General features: G+C 44.0%; 1 protein-coding gene across 4 annotated transcripts in view; it reads left to right on the forward strand.

Annotated features, from left to right (window-relative positions):
• Window positions 1-5,751: 5,751 nt before the first annotated feature.
• Window positions 5,752-16,997, forward strand: part of dmxl2 (Dmx-like 2) — a 157,972-nt gene continuing 146,726 nt past the window's right edge. For all 4 annotated transcript variants that reach the window (XM_078530216.1, XM_078530217.1, XM_078530218.1 and 1 more), the window contains exon 1: window positions 5,752-6,080. In XM_078530216.1, the coding sequence (XP_078386342.1) occupies window positions 5,994-6,080 (87 nt within the window). In that variant the 5' untranslated portion in view covers window positions 5,752-5,993. The remainder of the gene's footprint in view (window positions 6,081-16,997) is intronic.

Here is a 16,997-nt window from a genome sequence, read left to right on the forward strand (position 1 = left end):
GATTTAATTGAATAGTAGAGCAGTCTCAAGGGGCTGAATGGCCTACTCCTACTCCTCTTCCCTATGTCTTATGTTCCTAGTTGTGAAATGTTTTATTGATGAGGTTTCATAATATTTAGAACTATATGGGAAAGCTGTCACCCATAATGTCTACTGATGTCACTTTCACTGAGAAATGTAATGTAAAACAGCATGGCGGTAGATATTTCCTTAACAAAGGATCCTGATGAACATCCATATAGGCACACCTACTGGGGAGCTGAGAATTAAGAGATATTCACTAGCTAGCACATTCCAAGTTCATGTTAGTTTCTGATTTGTGCAGCCGCTCGCATGAATGTTGTCACCCGGATAATGAGTTTTCTACATCACTGCTTTCATGACAATTTTAAAGATGAATTGGCAAAGTGCACTAACCCACTTACAAAAGTAGCTTCTTCTCTTCTCACAGATAATGGAAAAATGAGACATTGCCATTTGTGTAAGCATCAAGAATCAGCCCATATTTTCCCATTTTTGGGAACAACTGAGGCTTAGGTAGTACTGCATATTGTACAGCACAGTAATGAGGAAGGGGTAGATGGTGAAGAAGGTATAATGGTGATAGGGCAATTGGCCAAGGATAGAACGGCCAGAGTTGATGGCCATTGTAGAGACTGTTTCTTCTTTACGTTTTCAGCTGGAGTACATTTCCCCCTGCATTTCTAAAGAGCTTGATCGAGATTCCTTGACCTTGATCCCTGAGGTAATGGAAAGAAGAAAGCTCACATTACACCTTTCAGACCTTCAGAATGTCTTAAAATATTTCACAGCCAATTTATGAATTACTTTCTGAAATACAATCACTTCTGTTGACAAACATGGCAGTCAATTTCTTTTTATTCTTTCATGGGCTGTGAATGTCGCCAGCAATGACAACAGTCATTGCCCATCCATATAGTCAGCCTTGAGAAGGTGATAGTGAACCATCTTCTTGGACTTCTGCAGTCCACCTCATGTAGATATATCCACAGTGCTGGTAGGAAGAGAAATCTAGTTTTTTGACCCAGCGATACATAGCAAAGTTCCACAAACAACAGTAGTACTGAAAAAAAGAGAGATGTCTAAGCTTTTCATGTTGCACTCAGCGGACACTTGCAAGAATACCAATATAAGGGGAAGACAACAATTTATATTTTGTGTGAAGAGAGTACTGATTGGTTGGAAAGTGGCATTGCCATGGAGAATGCACCACTGATGGTGACTGACAGTTAACTGCCAAGCATTGTTTGAAATTTAAACCAGGCAGCTTGACCCTGATTGGTCAAGGCATTGCCCTGAGGAATGAGTCAGCGAATGGCAGCCACTTATTTTCTTTAGCTGAAACAGGCGCAATGTATGTGTATGTTCTTTCTGTCTGCAAAGAACAGGGCCCTGTGTATTAACATATGTAGCTTCCAGTACATGCATATGTGCCACACAGTGAGCACAACTGACAATCTTAAATTGGTTGTCAGCGTAATTCTTAGCACATTGAGGATTATTCAGCGAATGTTGTCCAATCGTGGAATCACATCTAATGTTGGGCACTGTGTTTTGAGTTTTGCAAGCACAGGCTGGTTGGGTACGGTCTGTACCCTGCCCATTGTGAACAGGGGCTAGGGCATGTTGTTTGATATGATCCGCCAGTCTTTGGGATGTACGGCCTACATACCTAGCATCACACTGGCACTGAAATTCATATACCACATTGCTCATTTGTGTGATAGGCAGAAGGTATTTTTGGCTTGACAGCAGCATCTTGTTAGTGGCGAATACCTCTCGTGTTGCTACTGCATAGAAGCAGTGTGGGACAGCTAGCTTCACCTGTTGCTTAAATTTTTGAAATGCCTTGTCCTTCCAGGGTAATCTGAGGTAGGCTGGACACTTTTCCGGGCTGAAAGTGGTGGTCTTAGGCCTGTTCATGAGCTTGCTTGATACACAGTGTGAAATGATCTGATCAGGGTAGCCACTATCCTGCAGGGTGGCTTTGATGGGTCCTATTTCAGCATCAAGTTTACAGTGAGCAAGTGGCTCAGGCCCTATTTACAAGGTTGCCGATAAGACCAACCTTACAGCGCATGGAACTGTAAGAATCCCAACGTGTATATTGACCAGTGAAAGCAGGCTTGCGGTAGATCATGGTAGAGAATCCCCTGGCAGATTTCTCATCTAGTATGTCAAGGATGGGGAGTACATTTGACTGCTCCATTTCATAGGTGAATTTGAGTGCAGGATGGAGCCCACTAAGACATGAAATGAAATTGTTACATCTAGCTGCGGATTTAAATATAGCAAAAGTATCATCCACATATTGGAAATATGCGAGAGGTAGGAGGTTAGGTGTCATTCCATCAAAGACACATTTCTCATGGAACCCAACAAAGATGTTCACAAGAGCTGGGCCTAAAGGGGATCCCATGTCAATACCATCTATTTGGGCATACATGGTGTAATTAAAACTGAACTCAACTGCACGAGTTGCTGAGTTCATAAGTTCAATGAATATTGATACGTGTAATTGTGACAGGTCTAGATTGCCATGATATAATGCTGCAGCGCAAATATCTATGGCTTCCTTAAGTGGGAATTGGTGAATAGGCGAGCAATGTCAAATGATCAATGGCATATTCTCCATGGTAACGCCACTCACCAACCAATCAGCACTCTCTTCCATACAGTATAAATTGTTGTCTTTCCCTTATATTGGTATTCATGCGAGTATCCTGATGAGTGCAAGATGAAAAGCTTAGACATGTCTCTTTTTTCGGCAATACTCAAGTTCTGTACTGCCAAACGACTATTTAAACAACAGTAAGATCAAAGGTGCCATCATTGTCCCTTAGATAAATTCATAGTGGGGTGTTGGATTGGGCTATGTTGTAGGGGGGAGTGGGAATGATCACCAGTGGTTTGGGGAGGACACTCCTGGATCTGCTGACCACTTAACCTAACACCTACCCTTTGTTAGCAGATATGGGGAGTCTCTGAAGAATCCGAGGCAGACAAATTGGAATATTTTCTTAACGTTGAAAGACTAGGAGGTGTAAAAGAATAAAGAGATTTTATTGTCCATGTACATGCTTCGGTTGCAGTACTCCAGAGTACTGCATTTCATTCTGAAGCTCAGGATAGATATATTGGCCTTGGACCTATTACAAAATAGATACGCCATAATTATACCAGGATTTTTTTTTCTTTAATGGTATGTGTGTGTCATGAGCATTTGTTACCCATCCCTAATTGCCCTGGGTTATTTCAGAGGGTAGCTAAGAGACAACCACATTGTTGTGAACCTGGAGTCACATGTAGGTCAGGCCAGCAGATTTCTTTTCCTAAAGGGCATTAGTGAACAAGCTGGTTTTTTACAACAACCAATGATACATGGTCATCATTATTGAGATTAGCTTTATAGTCCAGATTAATTAATTGTGTTTAAATTCCACCAGCTGCTATGATTGAATAGGATTTGAGCCCATATCCCCAGAGCTGTACCAGTCCCGTAACATTACCACTATGCCACCACCCCAATTCCAAGAGCAAGGTGCATAAACTTGACTTTTATCCTTGAGTTTAGAGGGATAATTTAATGAGGTATTTGAAATAACTAAGGGATCCAATAATGTAGATACAGAGAAACTATTTCCTCTAGTGCGATATCAAGAAGGGGGTACAATTTTAAAATTAGAGCTCAGCTGATTAGGAGTGAAATCAGGAGAGGCTTTTTTTCCACAGAAAGGGTAGAGGAGAGCTGGAACTGTTCCCAAAACCTGTGGATCAATTGAAATTTTCAAGTGTAGATTGATAGATTGTTTTGATAAGGGTGTCAAGGGTAAAAGAGCAAAGGCTTGTGAATGAAGAAGAGGTGCAGATTAAACATGATCCAATTTATAATTTTACTATGGATAGCAGAGAAAATTGTTATTAATACATTTATGCTGTTACTAAATACATTAACAGAGTAACTCTTATGCCAATAAATACAACTAAGTCATGTAGCTAATACAGCCTTATTCTTTATGTCAGCTACTAGTATATCATGATTCTTCTCTTTGAAAGGCAGACTGAATATACATTCAATCCAACTGAGAATTAAGGCTCTGAAAATGTTTTATTTAAATAAGACAGGTAAATCTACAGTATACATTGTAAAACAGTGAATCATGCATTTCTTTATTCTCTTTGATATATAAAATAATAAATATAACTCTTCCTGAGCTTGGACTAATACTACCTGTCCTGGCTCTCTAGATATATGGCACAAACTTAGAGAGGGATTTTTTTTGGCTGAATAGCTGATACTGATTGTTTTCTCAGACAGACATAGTCACAGAAGTTGACGACAATTCATTTGAAGCTGTGTGTAGACAAAAAAGCAATGGACAGTTGCAACTCTTATAATAACATTAGATTAACAGTCCACATAAATCTGCATCTGCCTCACAAATATTGAAAGGATTGCCTAACTTTGGCGACAACAAAGAAGCTCATGATTGAATAAGTGGTTAAGGCCATTTAAGAAATACACAGCAACATACACCACTGCAATGATCCTTAATAGTTTTTTTGAGAATTACCCTTGGTGGTCTTAAGTTTTAACTCCTTACTTGCTGTTGCTGGCAATACAAAACATAAGTTGAAAAAATAGACAGATAAAAATCAATTTTCTGTCACAATCTTTTTTTTTTACATTAAAAGGTTGTATTCTTTTAACAGATTCCAATCTATTACATGATTTTCTGAGAAAATAAAGACTCTGATGGTCCTTCCAGGCACAGAGAGGAGATAGGGGCGAACAATGTATTGTTATCCTTTTATGTTGCTTTGGTATTTCTGCATCTTCCGGGATGAAGTGGGGGAGGTGGATGGAGCTAGATGGAGCAATATGCCTAGAATTTGTACAGGCAGTAGAAACGAGGGGAGAGGCATAACTGCACCCCATTTTCCTTTCTGTGTGGTGGTTGTGTGCCCATTAGGAGGGATGTTTGAAGAAGTTGTTGATAACTCTTGCACTGCAGTCCATCTTGCATTGGGAGGTCTTAGAAGGACACATAGCCTTTTCATCACAAGGATCTGCTGTATTCTTCAGGTTATAAGCCTTCAGGCTGCTGTTTATGGACAGTAGCAATTAGGCCTCAGAGTCGTCAGTCCATGCTGTTGCTCAGGCATGGATGTGGATGCTGTCAAGGATCAGGCTAAGCTAATGACTGGAATCTGTAAATCTGGGCAGGCTCAGGGGTGGCACAGTGCATTCCCCTAGTGCACAGCGGGGAGGAATACATGGAGCTGAAATGTTTTTAACAATCTTAGCAAGACAATAACAGACACTTGCAGAATGGGTCAATGAATAGGAGTTGAAAGGAGACATTCTATTGGAAGAACAAGAAAATCCTACTTCTTCCAAGGTTAAGTTGCAGCTAAGAAAATCCTGTTCAGAGGAAATATTGGTGGTTCTGGTCTTTCAGTGGTACCCAGAAGAGAGTGGCTTGGGGCTAGATGTTGCAAAACATGTAAGCAAAGGGCCCCAGGTACAGGGGCAGGGAACGATGCAACAGGGGCTGCGTCAGCGAGCATGCCGCCGGGGATGACGTCACGCCCTCCCTCCCCATCGTCGTCCGCGCCGGGGATGACATCATCCAAGCGTCATCTCCGCCCTGAAGGTGAAGCTGCCGAAATGCGGGCGGCGGGGGCGCGCATGCGCGGCGCCGCTGACTGATCCGGGCATTTTAAAATAAGCCGAAGGCAGCGTCCGAGAGCCGGAGCTCATTTTACACAGAGAGAGAGAGCGTGAGCAGCGGTGCTTTCAACCCGGCTAATCTTCCCCCTCAGAAAGGAGGAATAAAAACATAAAAGGGAATAATTTGTTAAAAATCAGACCCTTTAATTCAGGTGAGAGCGAGCCGGGATGTTTTGAGTGCGAAGGTTGTGGAGGCGGCTGGACCGGGCCGGGGCCTGGCTGGGCTGCCCGAGAGAGGATGCATCTCCATCAGGTGCTGACCGGCGCTGTCAACCCCGGGGACAACTGCTATTCGGTCGGGGGCGTCGCTGACATTCCGTTCACGGTGAGTGAGTGAGTGAGTGAGGGTAGGGGAAGTGGAGGGAGGGAGGGAGGAGGAGGAGGGGGGGGGGGTGCATTGGCTCCGATGCATTGCGGCTCCAGGCCTGACCCGAGCTTTAAATGATGTGATCAGCAGCAAATATGATCAGTGCAAAGTGTGTGGGGTTCCCAGTCACACATTTATATGAATATATAAATTTTAAAAAAGCCTCCCCTTCGAATATCAATGCACCGTTACTGTCAGCCAGCAATGGTGCAGCAGGCCATCTGATCATATGGGGAATCAATAGAGGTGCACTGAAGCTTGAATTAACTTGTATTTACAATATATTGCATTTGCAGGGGTGGTGCATTCCTGACTGCTGTTGGCATTAATTCTCCCTAGGCTTCTTAGTAAGCAGATCCGAAGAAATGGGAGTGCAGTTGCTCAGCTGCCTCCCTCCCCTCAAGCTCTGCAAGTCTCACATGATGGTAACAAAACGTGAGCATCAGCACAAATATACATGTCTCTTCCCCCCTGTTCTGCATTTGGATTCCAGCTTATTGTTTTCTGGAAAGGTGTTGTCATTAAATTTTTTGTCATGGTTGGGGTTGGCTGATTGCTGGCTTGATGGCATTAATAAATCATGGTGTAGAAACTGGCTGACGGTGACGTCCTTCAGAATTTCCAACAGGTTCCCATAAGTTGTTTGTAATGGCATTGCAGCCTTGCCAGGGCAGTACTGCCTGCAGATTAAAACGGATGCTGATATCTCGGAAGCTGCATGATGCACAGTGATTGCGTTTAGTACCAATTCGATGGGAACACTGGCGAAAATTCAATCGCACGGTGCAACCCGTCGAAATCGAGCTCCCTTGACTGTTGCAATTTGAGAAGTGCAGAACGGAAACGAACCTTCTACACAGACGCAATAAAGATCTGTTATCACTGGTGCGTTTTGTTCATTTGCCAGGATTTTGCTACGAAGAATTCCTACACTTCCCTAGGTACTTTAAATGCAGAAGAGGATGCTGTTTAGATTACAGCAGATGTAACAAATTCAGAGCAGGAGTTGCAGTAGGAGATAATCTTTAAGTCTCCGGATTGTCAGAGACTGAGATGCGCTTCGGGATCCTGGGGAAGTCCTGATATGCGGACCTACGAGAGAATTGCCTGGGCTACCACTTCTGATGGGCAATTCCCCTGCTCCCCGGGACCCGCCACAGACTTGAAAGAGATCCGTGGTACTTACCCGAATAGTTACTCAGGAAATATTAGACAGATGAAAACCTAGTCTAGCATTTGGGTATCTACAAAACTGACCCCCAATCACCCCTTTGACCTCCCTCCCCCCCTCCCACGAACGACCTCCCCCTCACCCACTTACCCCCCCTTAACTGCCCCTCAACCCCCCACCTCATCCATTCACCTGTTCACTAACATTCAAACTAGGCCTTTAAACAGACCAAATGGTAGCTCGTGCTCTTAATAGGGGCCTGTGTTTTGCACTGATCCCCTTCGCAGGTCTCTGCATGGATTTCTGTGCCAAGCGAGTTCTTGACGAAGTGGAACCCTTTTAACCGTAACCTGGTAAGTGCGCAGTTTTCTGACTGATCAGCATTGGATGCAGCGGTTCTGACGCTGATTGGAAGATTTGGGCCAAGTATGCAAGAGTGTCGAGTTATATAATCAGTTATTCCTGGAAGCAAATGCCACTTTTTACTTTATAGCACTTTGATAAACAATTTTGTTGTGATTTTTTTTCTGTTGTAATATATAAATTATGATTTAAAAGTGCCAGCTCAATAAAGTTGGCAGCACTCTTGCCTTGACTTCAAGGTTCAGACTTAAGTACATATTCCAGGTCAGCATTTCTGTACAGTGCTGAGTGATTGCCACAAACTCCTTTCCCTAGTTATGGACTCCATCCCTCTCTCTGTTAACTTTGAGGTTGAAGCAGACTGATTGCAACCTTGGTGTCATATTTGATCGCAAGGTGAGCTTCTGGCTACATTACTGTGCCATCGCTAAGACAGCCTATTTCCACCTCTGTAACATTGCCCAATTCTGCCTGCTGCAGTTCATCTGCTGCTGAAACCCCTGACTTGATTATTTCAATGTAATGTTGGCAGGCCTCCCATTTTTTACTGTCCGTAAACTTGAAGTAATTGCTGCTGTGTCCTAACTTGCACCAAATTCCATTTGCCCATCACTTCTGTGCTTGCTTACTGACACTGACACCCAGTTAAGAACATCTCGATTTTAAAATTACCCTCTTTGTTTTCATATCCTTCCATGACTTTACCCACCCTATATGGAATTCCCCTCTCTGACTCTCCTTTTAAGGTGCTTCTTAAAGCCTATCTCTTTGATCAAGCTTTTGGTCATTCACCCTAATATCTCCCCGTAGTTCAATGCCAGATTCCTTTTCTGACAGTGCCCCTCTTAAGTGCCTTGAGATGTTTTGCTATATTAAAGGTGCTTACTAAATACAAGTTGTTGTTGATGGAGGTGCTGTCTTTTGGGAGATCCATTAAACCAAAGCTTTGTCTGCCAATTCAGGTGAACTATTTGAAGAAGAACATGGGGTTTCCCACCAAAATAAAAGCAAAATACTGCGGATGCTGGAAATCTGAAATAAAAACAGGAAATGCTGGAAAAATTCAGCAGGTCTGACAGCATCTGTAGGGAGAGAAAGAGTTAAAAGTTTTGAGTCTGTATGACCCTTCTTCTGAGCTCTGAAGAAAGGTTATTCAGACTTGAGACATTAACTATGTTCCTCTCTCCACAGATGCTGTCAGACCTGCTGAGTTTTTCCAGCATTTTGTTTTCATTACAGGGTTTTGCGTATTTTCTGTCCTATTACAGCCACAACACTGGCATTTATGTCTTAACCAGAAAAAAATCCAACCCTTCCAAATATCAGTCATAAAGGTTACTCTCAATGATTGGAAAAGTGGAAGGAGTCATCAACAGTGCTATCAAGTGGTACCTGCTTACCAGTAAATGACTCATCAATGCTCAATTTGTCAGTTTGAATTCTGCCAGGACCACTTGGCTCCAGACCTCATTATAGCCTTGCTCCATTTGTGGAAATGAGCTGAATTCCAGAGGTAAGAGCCATTTCCTTTGAGATCAAGATTGCTCAACTGAGTGTGCCACCAAGGAGCCCTAGTAAAACTGAAGTCAAGTCGAAAACTCTTCAGTGGCTGGAGTCATACTTTTCACAAAAGAAGATTGTTGTGGTTGTTGGAAGTCCATCATCTCAGTTCAGGGCATTGCTGTAGGAGTTCCTAATGGCAACATCCTAGGTCTTACTATCGTCAGCTGCTTCATCAATGACCTTCCCTCCATCATAAGCCAGAAGCGGGGCTTTTTGCTGCTGATTGCACATTGTTTATCTCTATTCATTAATGCTGTGGCTAGTAGAACTGGTCAGAAGCTGGGTATTCTGCAGTGAGTGGCTCACCTCCCCACTCCAAAAATCCTCTTGACCAGCTACAAGGCACAAATCAGGAATGTGATGGAATGCTTCCCACTTGTCTGATAGATGAAGTTGTAGCACTGAAGAAACTTGATATGATTCTGGTTAAGGCAGTCTACTTGATCACCACCCCATCTGCCAATTTAAAATTCCATTCCCTCCACTGTCAACATCAAAGTTTATTACGTTGGAAATTCTCTGCAGGCCTGGCAGCATCTGTGGAGAGAGAAACTGAGTTTATGTTTCAGGTTGATGACCTTTCACCTGAACCTTCCAATGAAAGATCATCGGCCTGAAATGTTAACCCTGTTTCTCTCTCCACAGATGCTGCCAGACCTGTGGAATATTTCCAGTGTTTTTTATTTTTATTTCAGATTTCCAGTATCAGCAATACTTTACACTTCCTCATTTGTTGGGGCCTGTGACTTAGCATCATGAGTTACTGAAATGTATTGTAACACTGGGGTTTCCCCCATTGCTTGTAGCATCTCCCACAAACTCTGTTCCCTAACCATTGACTCCATCCCTCTCCCTGGATACTGTCTGAGCTGAACCAGACTGCAACATTTGACCCTGAGCTGAAGTTGCGACCCCACAAATTCTCCATCACGAAGGTCCCAACAACAACTTTTTATATATATAACACATTCAACGTAATAAAAAGTCCCATGGCACTTTACAAAGACATTATTAAAAAGAAAAATATGACACTTGAGCCACATGAGATATCAGGGGAGGTGACCAAAGCTTGGTCAAGGAGGCACGTTTTTGTGGAATGCTGTAAAAGAAGAAAGTGAGGCAGAGATGTTTAGGGAATTCCAGAGCTTAGGACCTAGGCAGCTGAAGGCATAACTACCAATTGTGGAGCGATTTAAAACCAGAGATGCTCAAGAGGCTGGAATTAAAAATATCCGGGGTTGTAGGCTGGAGGTGATTACAGAGGTAGGAAGGGGCCAGGTGATGGCAAGATTTGAAAACAAGGATGAGATTTTTAAAATGGAGGCATTATTTAAATTGGAGTCAGAATAGGTCAGTAAACACAGGTGTGATGGGCACATTGCATTTGATACAAGTTAGGACACGGGCAGTAGAGTTTTGGATGACCTCCAGTCTATCAAGGGTAGAGATGGGAGGCTAGTCAGGATTGCTTAGAATAGTCAAATCTGGAGGTAACAGAGACATGGATGAGAGTTTCAAAAGAGCTGTGGCAGGTGTAGAGACAGCTGATGTTACAGAGGTGGAAATTGGAGCAGAGTTTGGAGCTGAGACTGAAGACAATGGCTTCAGTCTTCCAAATATTTAATTGGCGGAAATTTCTGCATACCCATTGCTGGATGTCAGATAAGCAGTCTGATAATTTGGAGACAGTGGAGGGGTTGAAAGAGGTGGTGATGAGGTAAAGCAGGTTGTTATCGGTGTACATGTTGTTACGGCACAGCTGGTGGTAAATGCTAAGCTGCTCTAATCTCCTAGGGAAACTTGAAACAACTGCCACAATTATTTTGCAATTTGTATTTTGATTTTGACATGTGTGCTTTGAATTCAGTAGTAATGTAGTAGTAATGAGTCTAACAAGTCTTAAAAGTTTTTATGAAACTAAATTAAATATTTATTAATGAAAGAAATAATTTTAAGCACATACATAGGGAAGTGTAACCATGCACTTTTCAACTGCTAGTTTTTTCCTCCCGTGCTCAAGTACAAGGAAGCCAATTGTTGCATGCCTGTGCCATTCTGACTCAAATCAGCTCCCTCCACACAGTCCAGGATCAAGTATGCAGGCTTCCCATTTTGTGTACCTCAATAATAACAAATTGCATTTATATAGCACCTTCAATGTAGCAAAATGTCTCAGGAACTTCACAGGCGTGTGAAAGATGGTTTCAGCAGCAGATGAGTTAAGGCAGTGGCAGAGTCATCTCTGGATATGTCTTGTCTCACTGATAGGACAGACTCATCACAGGTGCCAGCAGAGCGGTATACAGTCAGGAGGGATTCGCCTTGGAAGTCCTGAACATTGACTCTGAACCCCATGAAGTCTCATGGCAACAGATCAAACACTGGGAAGGAAACCTGCTGATTCCCACCTCAGTCCTGCTGAGTCCTCCCTCAGCTGATGAATCAGTTTTCCTCCATGTTGAATGCCACTTGGAAGAAACACTTGAGGGTAGCAAGGGCGTGGAATGTACCGTGGGTGGGGAACTTCAATGTCCATCACCAAGAGCTCTCGATAGCACCACTTCTAACCATGCTAGCTGAGTACTGAAGGACATAACTGACAGACTAAGCCTGTGGCAGATGGTGAGAGAACCAACTAGAGGTAAAACCTACTTACCTCACTTTGACCAGCCTACCTGTCATAGATGCATCTGTCCCTGACAGTATTGGTAGAAGTGACCATCGCAGAGCCCTTTATGGAGACAAAGCCCTGTCTTCACATTGCGAACACCATCCATCATATTGTTTGGTACTATCACCATGCTAAATGGGATCAACTCGGAACAGATCTAGCAACTCAAAACTGGGCAGCAGTGAGGCGCTGTGGGCCATCAGCAGCAGCGGAGTTGTGTTCAACCACAATCTAACCTCATGGCTCAGTGTATTCCTCTCTACTATTATCATCAAGCCAGATGACCAACTTAATGAGGATTGCAGGCGAGTATGTCAGGAGCAGCATCAGGCATACCTAAAATGAGGTGCCAGCCTTGTGAAACAACAACACAGGACTACAAACATGCTAAACAAAAGCAGCATGACAGAGCTAAGAGATCCCACAATCAGTGGATCAGATCAAAGCTCTGCAGTCCTAGTACGTCCAGACATGAAGTGTGGGGGAGAATTAAACAACTAACTGGAGGAGGAGTTTCCAAAAACATGCATATTCTCAAATGAGAGGGGGAGTCCAGCACATAAGTACAAAAGATAACACTGAAGCATATGCCAGAAGTGGCAAGTAGACGATCCATTTTGGCCTACTCTGAAGGTTCACAATATCATAGATCCCAGTCTTCAGCCAATTCAATTCACTCCACATGACAAAGAAATAGCTAACGGCACTAGTTATAGTCCCTGACAACATCCTGGCTGTAAATATTGAAGATTTATACTCCAGAACTAGCTGTGCCCTAAGCTAAGCTATTCCAGTGCAGCCACAACATGGGTATTTATCTGACAATATGAAAAATTGCCCAGGTATTCCCTGTCCACAAATTCAATCTGGCCAATTACCTCTCCATCAGCCGACTTTCAGTCATCAGCAAAATAATGGACGTGGTTATTGACAATGCTATCAAGCAGCACTTAACTCAATCTGCTCACAGATTGGGTTCAGCTAGGACCTCCTCATTACACCCTTAGTTCAAACATGGACAAAAGAGCTGAATTGCTGTGGTGTGAGAGTGACTGCCCCTGAAATCAAGGCAGCATTTGATCTAGTGTAGAATCAAAAGAATTCTAGTAATATTGAAATCAGTGGAAATTGGGAGAAAACTCTCTCCACTGACTGGAGTCATATCTAGCACATAGTCTGATAGTTATGGTTGTTGCAGGCCAATCATCTGTGCCCCAGGACATTGCTGCAGGATTTCCTCAGGATGGTATCCTAGGCCCAAACATCTTCAGCTGCTTAATCGATGACCTTCCCTCCATCATAAGATCAAAAGTGGGGATGTTCATTGTGCAATCATCAATGTTCAGCAGCATTTGCAACTACTCCAATAATAAGAGGTGTCAGCTGTGGCTCAGTTCATAGCACCATCGCCTTTGAATCAGAAGATTGTGGGTTCGTGTCCCACTCCCGGAAACCAAGAACTGAATGTACTCGAAAGAGTTACATGCGAACTGTTGATAACTCTAAAGAGTTACTCCAATAATAAAGCAGTCGTGCCTGCATGCAGAAAGACCTGGACAACATTCAGGCTTGGGCTGATTATGATAAAATTCAGCTTGCCACTTATCTGAAGAGAAAAATAAAAAATTGCAGGCTTACGATGAAAAGGAAGGAGAATTGGACTAGGTGAGTTGCTCTTGCAGAGATCCAGCACAAACGTGACAGGCTGAATGGCTTCCTTCTGTGCTGTTCTATGATATTCTGAGAGAACATTTGTCCCACACAAGTGCCAAGAAATGACCCTTTCCAGCAAGAGAGAACCTAACCATCTCCCCATGATATTCGATGGCATTACTGGAGCTGAATCTCCCTCCATTAGCATCCTGGGGGCTTACCATTGAAACTGAACTGGACCAGTTACAATACTGTGGCTGTAAGAACAGGTCAGAGCCTCAGAGTTCTGTGGCAAGTAACTCACCTCCTGACTCCCCAAAGCCTGTTCGCCATCTACAAGGTATTAAGTCAGGAGTGTGGTGGAATACTCTGCACTTACCTAGATGAGTGAAGCTATAACACTCTGAAGTTTGCCACTATTCAGGACAAAGCAGTCCACTTTATTGGCACCTCATCTATCACCATAAACATTCAGTCCCTCCACTGCCTGGCGCACAATGCAGCATGTGTACTATCTCCAAGATGCACTGCAGAAACTCCCCTAGGCTCCTTTGAGAGCACCTTCAATCCTAACCCTGCCACCTAGAGACACAAGGACACCAGGCGCGTGAGAACATCACCTGCAAGCTTCCCTCCGAGTCGTACCCAATGCTCACTTGGAACTATGTCACGTTCCTACGTGGGATCAAAATCCTGGAACACCCTCCCTAACAGTACTGTGGATATTTCTATGCCACATGGGCTGCGGTGGTTCAAATAGGCGGCTTACCACAACCTCTAGGGCAGTTGGGGATGGTAATAAATGCTGGCCTTATTAGTGACACCTAAATCCCATGGAAGGAATAAAATACTCAAGTAGAGCGATATTAACACACACTTTTGGCTTAACTTGGGCCCAAGTGTTTCCCAGACTCCCTGAAACTCACCATTGAAAGAAAGGTGAGTACAGAGTGACAATTAAGGGGGCTAAATCAACCTCCAGGAAATACACCATTAAATACTCAGTACTCATAGCTGCTTTCTTACCTGCCAGTGGGAAAGGGTTTGTTTACACTACTTTTGCTGAGAGATTACTTTCAACACTTTGGAAGTTACTTCTTGCACTTTGGGGGTTTGCTTATCACATTAGGATTTGTGCCGTTTATACTGCCTTAGAATGAGCCTCAGATATGGACCAAGATCACCCAGAACGCCCCAGCAGCACCCTGCTGGTCGCAAACTTGTAGCTCCACAGCAGAGACACAGCTCATAGGAGCAGTGTTGCAGAGGTTGAGTTTCCTTGTCTGAATATCAGTGTCACAGAAGCCTCAGGAAGTCATGTCATCCGCAGCATCCATGAAGGCCTGCTGCTTCCTGGACCTTGTGACCATACATTATCAATGGCTCTCAAAGTCACCCTTCACCTCCATTTTTAGCTTCCGGATTCTTCCAGGGCTCTGTTGTATACAAAATATGGATCTCGCATTTGGCCACCCACAAATGGATTACACAGTTGACTTATGGCAATTATACCAACTTTGTCAGCATCAATGCCAGTCAGAATGAGCATGTGGCCAGTTTTTTTGTGGCTCTCGCTGGCAAGGCGGCATTGACAGCACACGCCTTGCAGAATCACAGAATTGTTACAACACAGAAAGAGGCCATTTGGTGTCCAACATCACCAGAACAATCCGATGTGTTCGCCAAATACACAAGCTTCCGCTCCTTCGATGTACAATTGGTGTATAACCACAAAAATGCAGGTGCCATGATGAGTTTGTCCCTGATCTCATTGGACTTGGAAGCAGACCTAAAGGGTGGCTGCTAGGTGACAAGAGGTACCCACTGAAAACTTGACATCCACTAGAAACCTGGGAACAGAAGCTCAGCAGTGCCGCAATGAATGCGATATCACCAGATGTGAGTTTGTTCAGGCCATCGGGCATACTGAAGGTATACCTCAGATGTTTGGCAGACCTGGAGGAGCCATTCAGTATGCACCAGGTGTCCAGAATGGTTGTGGTTTGCTGTGCTCTGTACAATATTGAGCAATGGCGAAGCTTGGACCTGCAGGAGGGACAAAGTTAAAGCTCAGATCCTCCTTGAAAGATAGGGAGGGGAGAATGAAGAGGTTGGAGAAGGAGGGTGATGGGGCAATGTACCCTTAGCCGCTCACGTTGCTGCCTGGATGCTAGGGACGATTTTGTTCATGCAAGATTTATTTGGGCTGCACCAGTGGACCCAAGTCACACACAAATGTAAATGCCACCCTGCCTGCTTCCCCCCCCCCCCCCCCCCCCCCCCCCCCCCCACACCAGTGCCACTGAAATAAGGCAGTCATGCAACCAACCAACCATCCTTTCAACAATCCCTCAATGGTATTAATAAAATCGCGTCTTTCCATTTATCAGCAAACAATTCAGAAGACCAATTACCACCCAGCACAAATAAAGAATATAAATTTACTAAACAATATTTTCTCAGACACCCATGTACGTAACCCTTATGTAACTACAAAGCCTAACTTGTTCCTTTTTCTGCTGCTGCTAAATGGTGCAACCTGTGTGGCTTCAGCAGAGCTAGGCTGCTCAGATCCTTGCTCAGACTGCTGAGATGCTCTTGGCTGATGTCATGAGTGCATGATGGTCCTACCAAAGTAGAAGCACTTTGAACAAAATTCCCTCTTCCATGACCTCTTTCGCCATCATCCCTCTCCTGGTACAGCTGCACTTCAGTGTCACAAATGTGCTGGAAGTTACCTTGGTGCAGATCATGTTTGAGATGGATTCCTCCAATCATGCTAAGTCCACTTGGAAGATCTACCAGTGTATTGTGCATTATCTTCTGCTCAGTGATTCTTCCTCTTCATCGATGGCTCCCAAGGTGCAGCTTCTGTGCCCAACTGAACTGAACTTGGGAGAGGGCTGTGCCCTCCAACGTGGGCCCACCCATGTCTCCACTTGTTCTTGCTCACTTGGAAATTGTGAGTAACCAGGTGAAAACTCAACTCTCTGCCTTACTAGTTCTACGAAAGTGTGAGTATCTGAGCTGGTGCATGCTCTGCATGAGTCCCGTGACTGAGTGGATGGGAAAGTGGAGTTGAGACAGAAGATCAGCCATGATTATATTGAATTTGGGAGCAGGCTCAAGGGGCCATAAAGTTTACTCCTGCTCCTGTTTTGTGTGGTGTTATGCAATTATCAGCTATGTGACCCATGGAGGGCCCACTCTCCTCCTCCTCCCTGGTGATCTGTCACTTCTTATCCTGCTAGGAGAGAACAAAGTGAGGAACGAATGGGCGTAATGGTGTGTGTTCATCCAATTCATGGATGTGGGTCACTGAGGGAGAGATGCACCATAGTGTGAGGATGAGGGTGAATGGGTGTGGTGGCTGGATAAATGGTGATGTGAGGAAGTGGCTACAAAGAGAAGGATGGGTGGGAGGAATGATATGATGGTGTAAGCTGGTCAAGGC

Source organism: Cetorhinus maximus, chromosome 26, assembly GCF_964194155.1.
Source record: "Cetorhinus maximus chromosome 26, sCetMax3.hap1.1, whole genome shotgun sequence".
Taxonomy (NCBI): domain Eukaryota; kingdom Metazoa; phylum Chordata; class Chondrichthyes; order Lamniformes; family Cetorhinidae; genus Cetorhinus; species Cetorhinus maximus.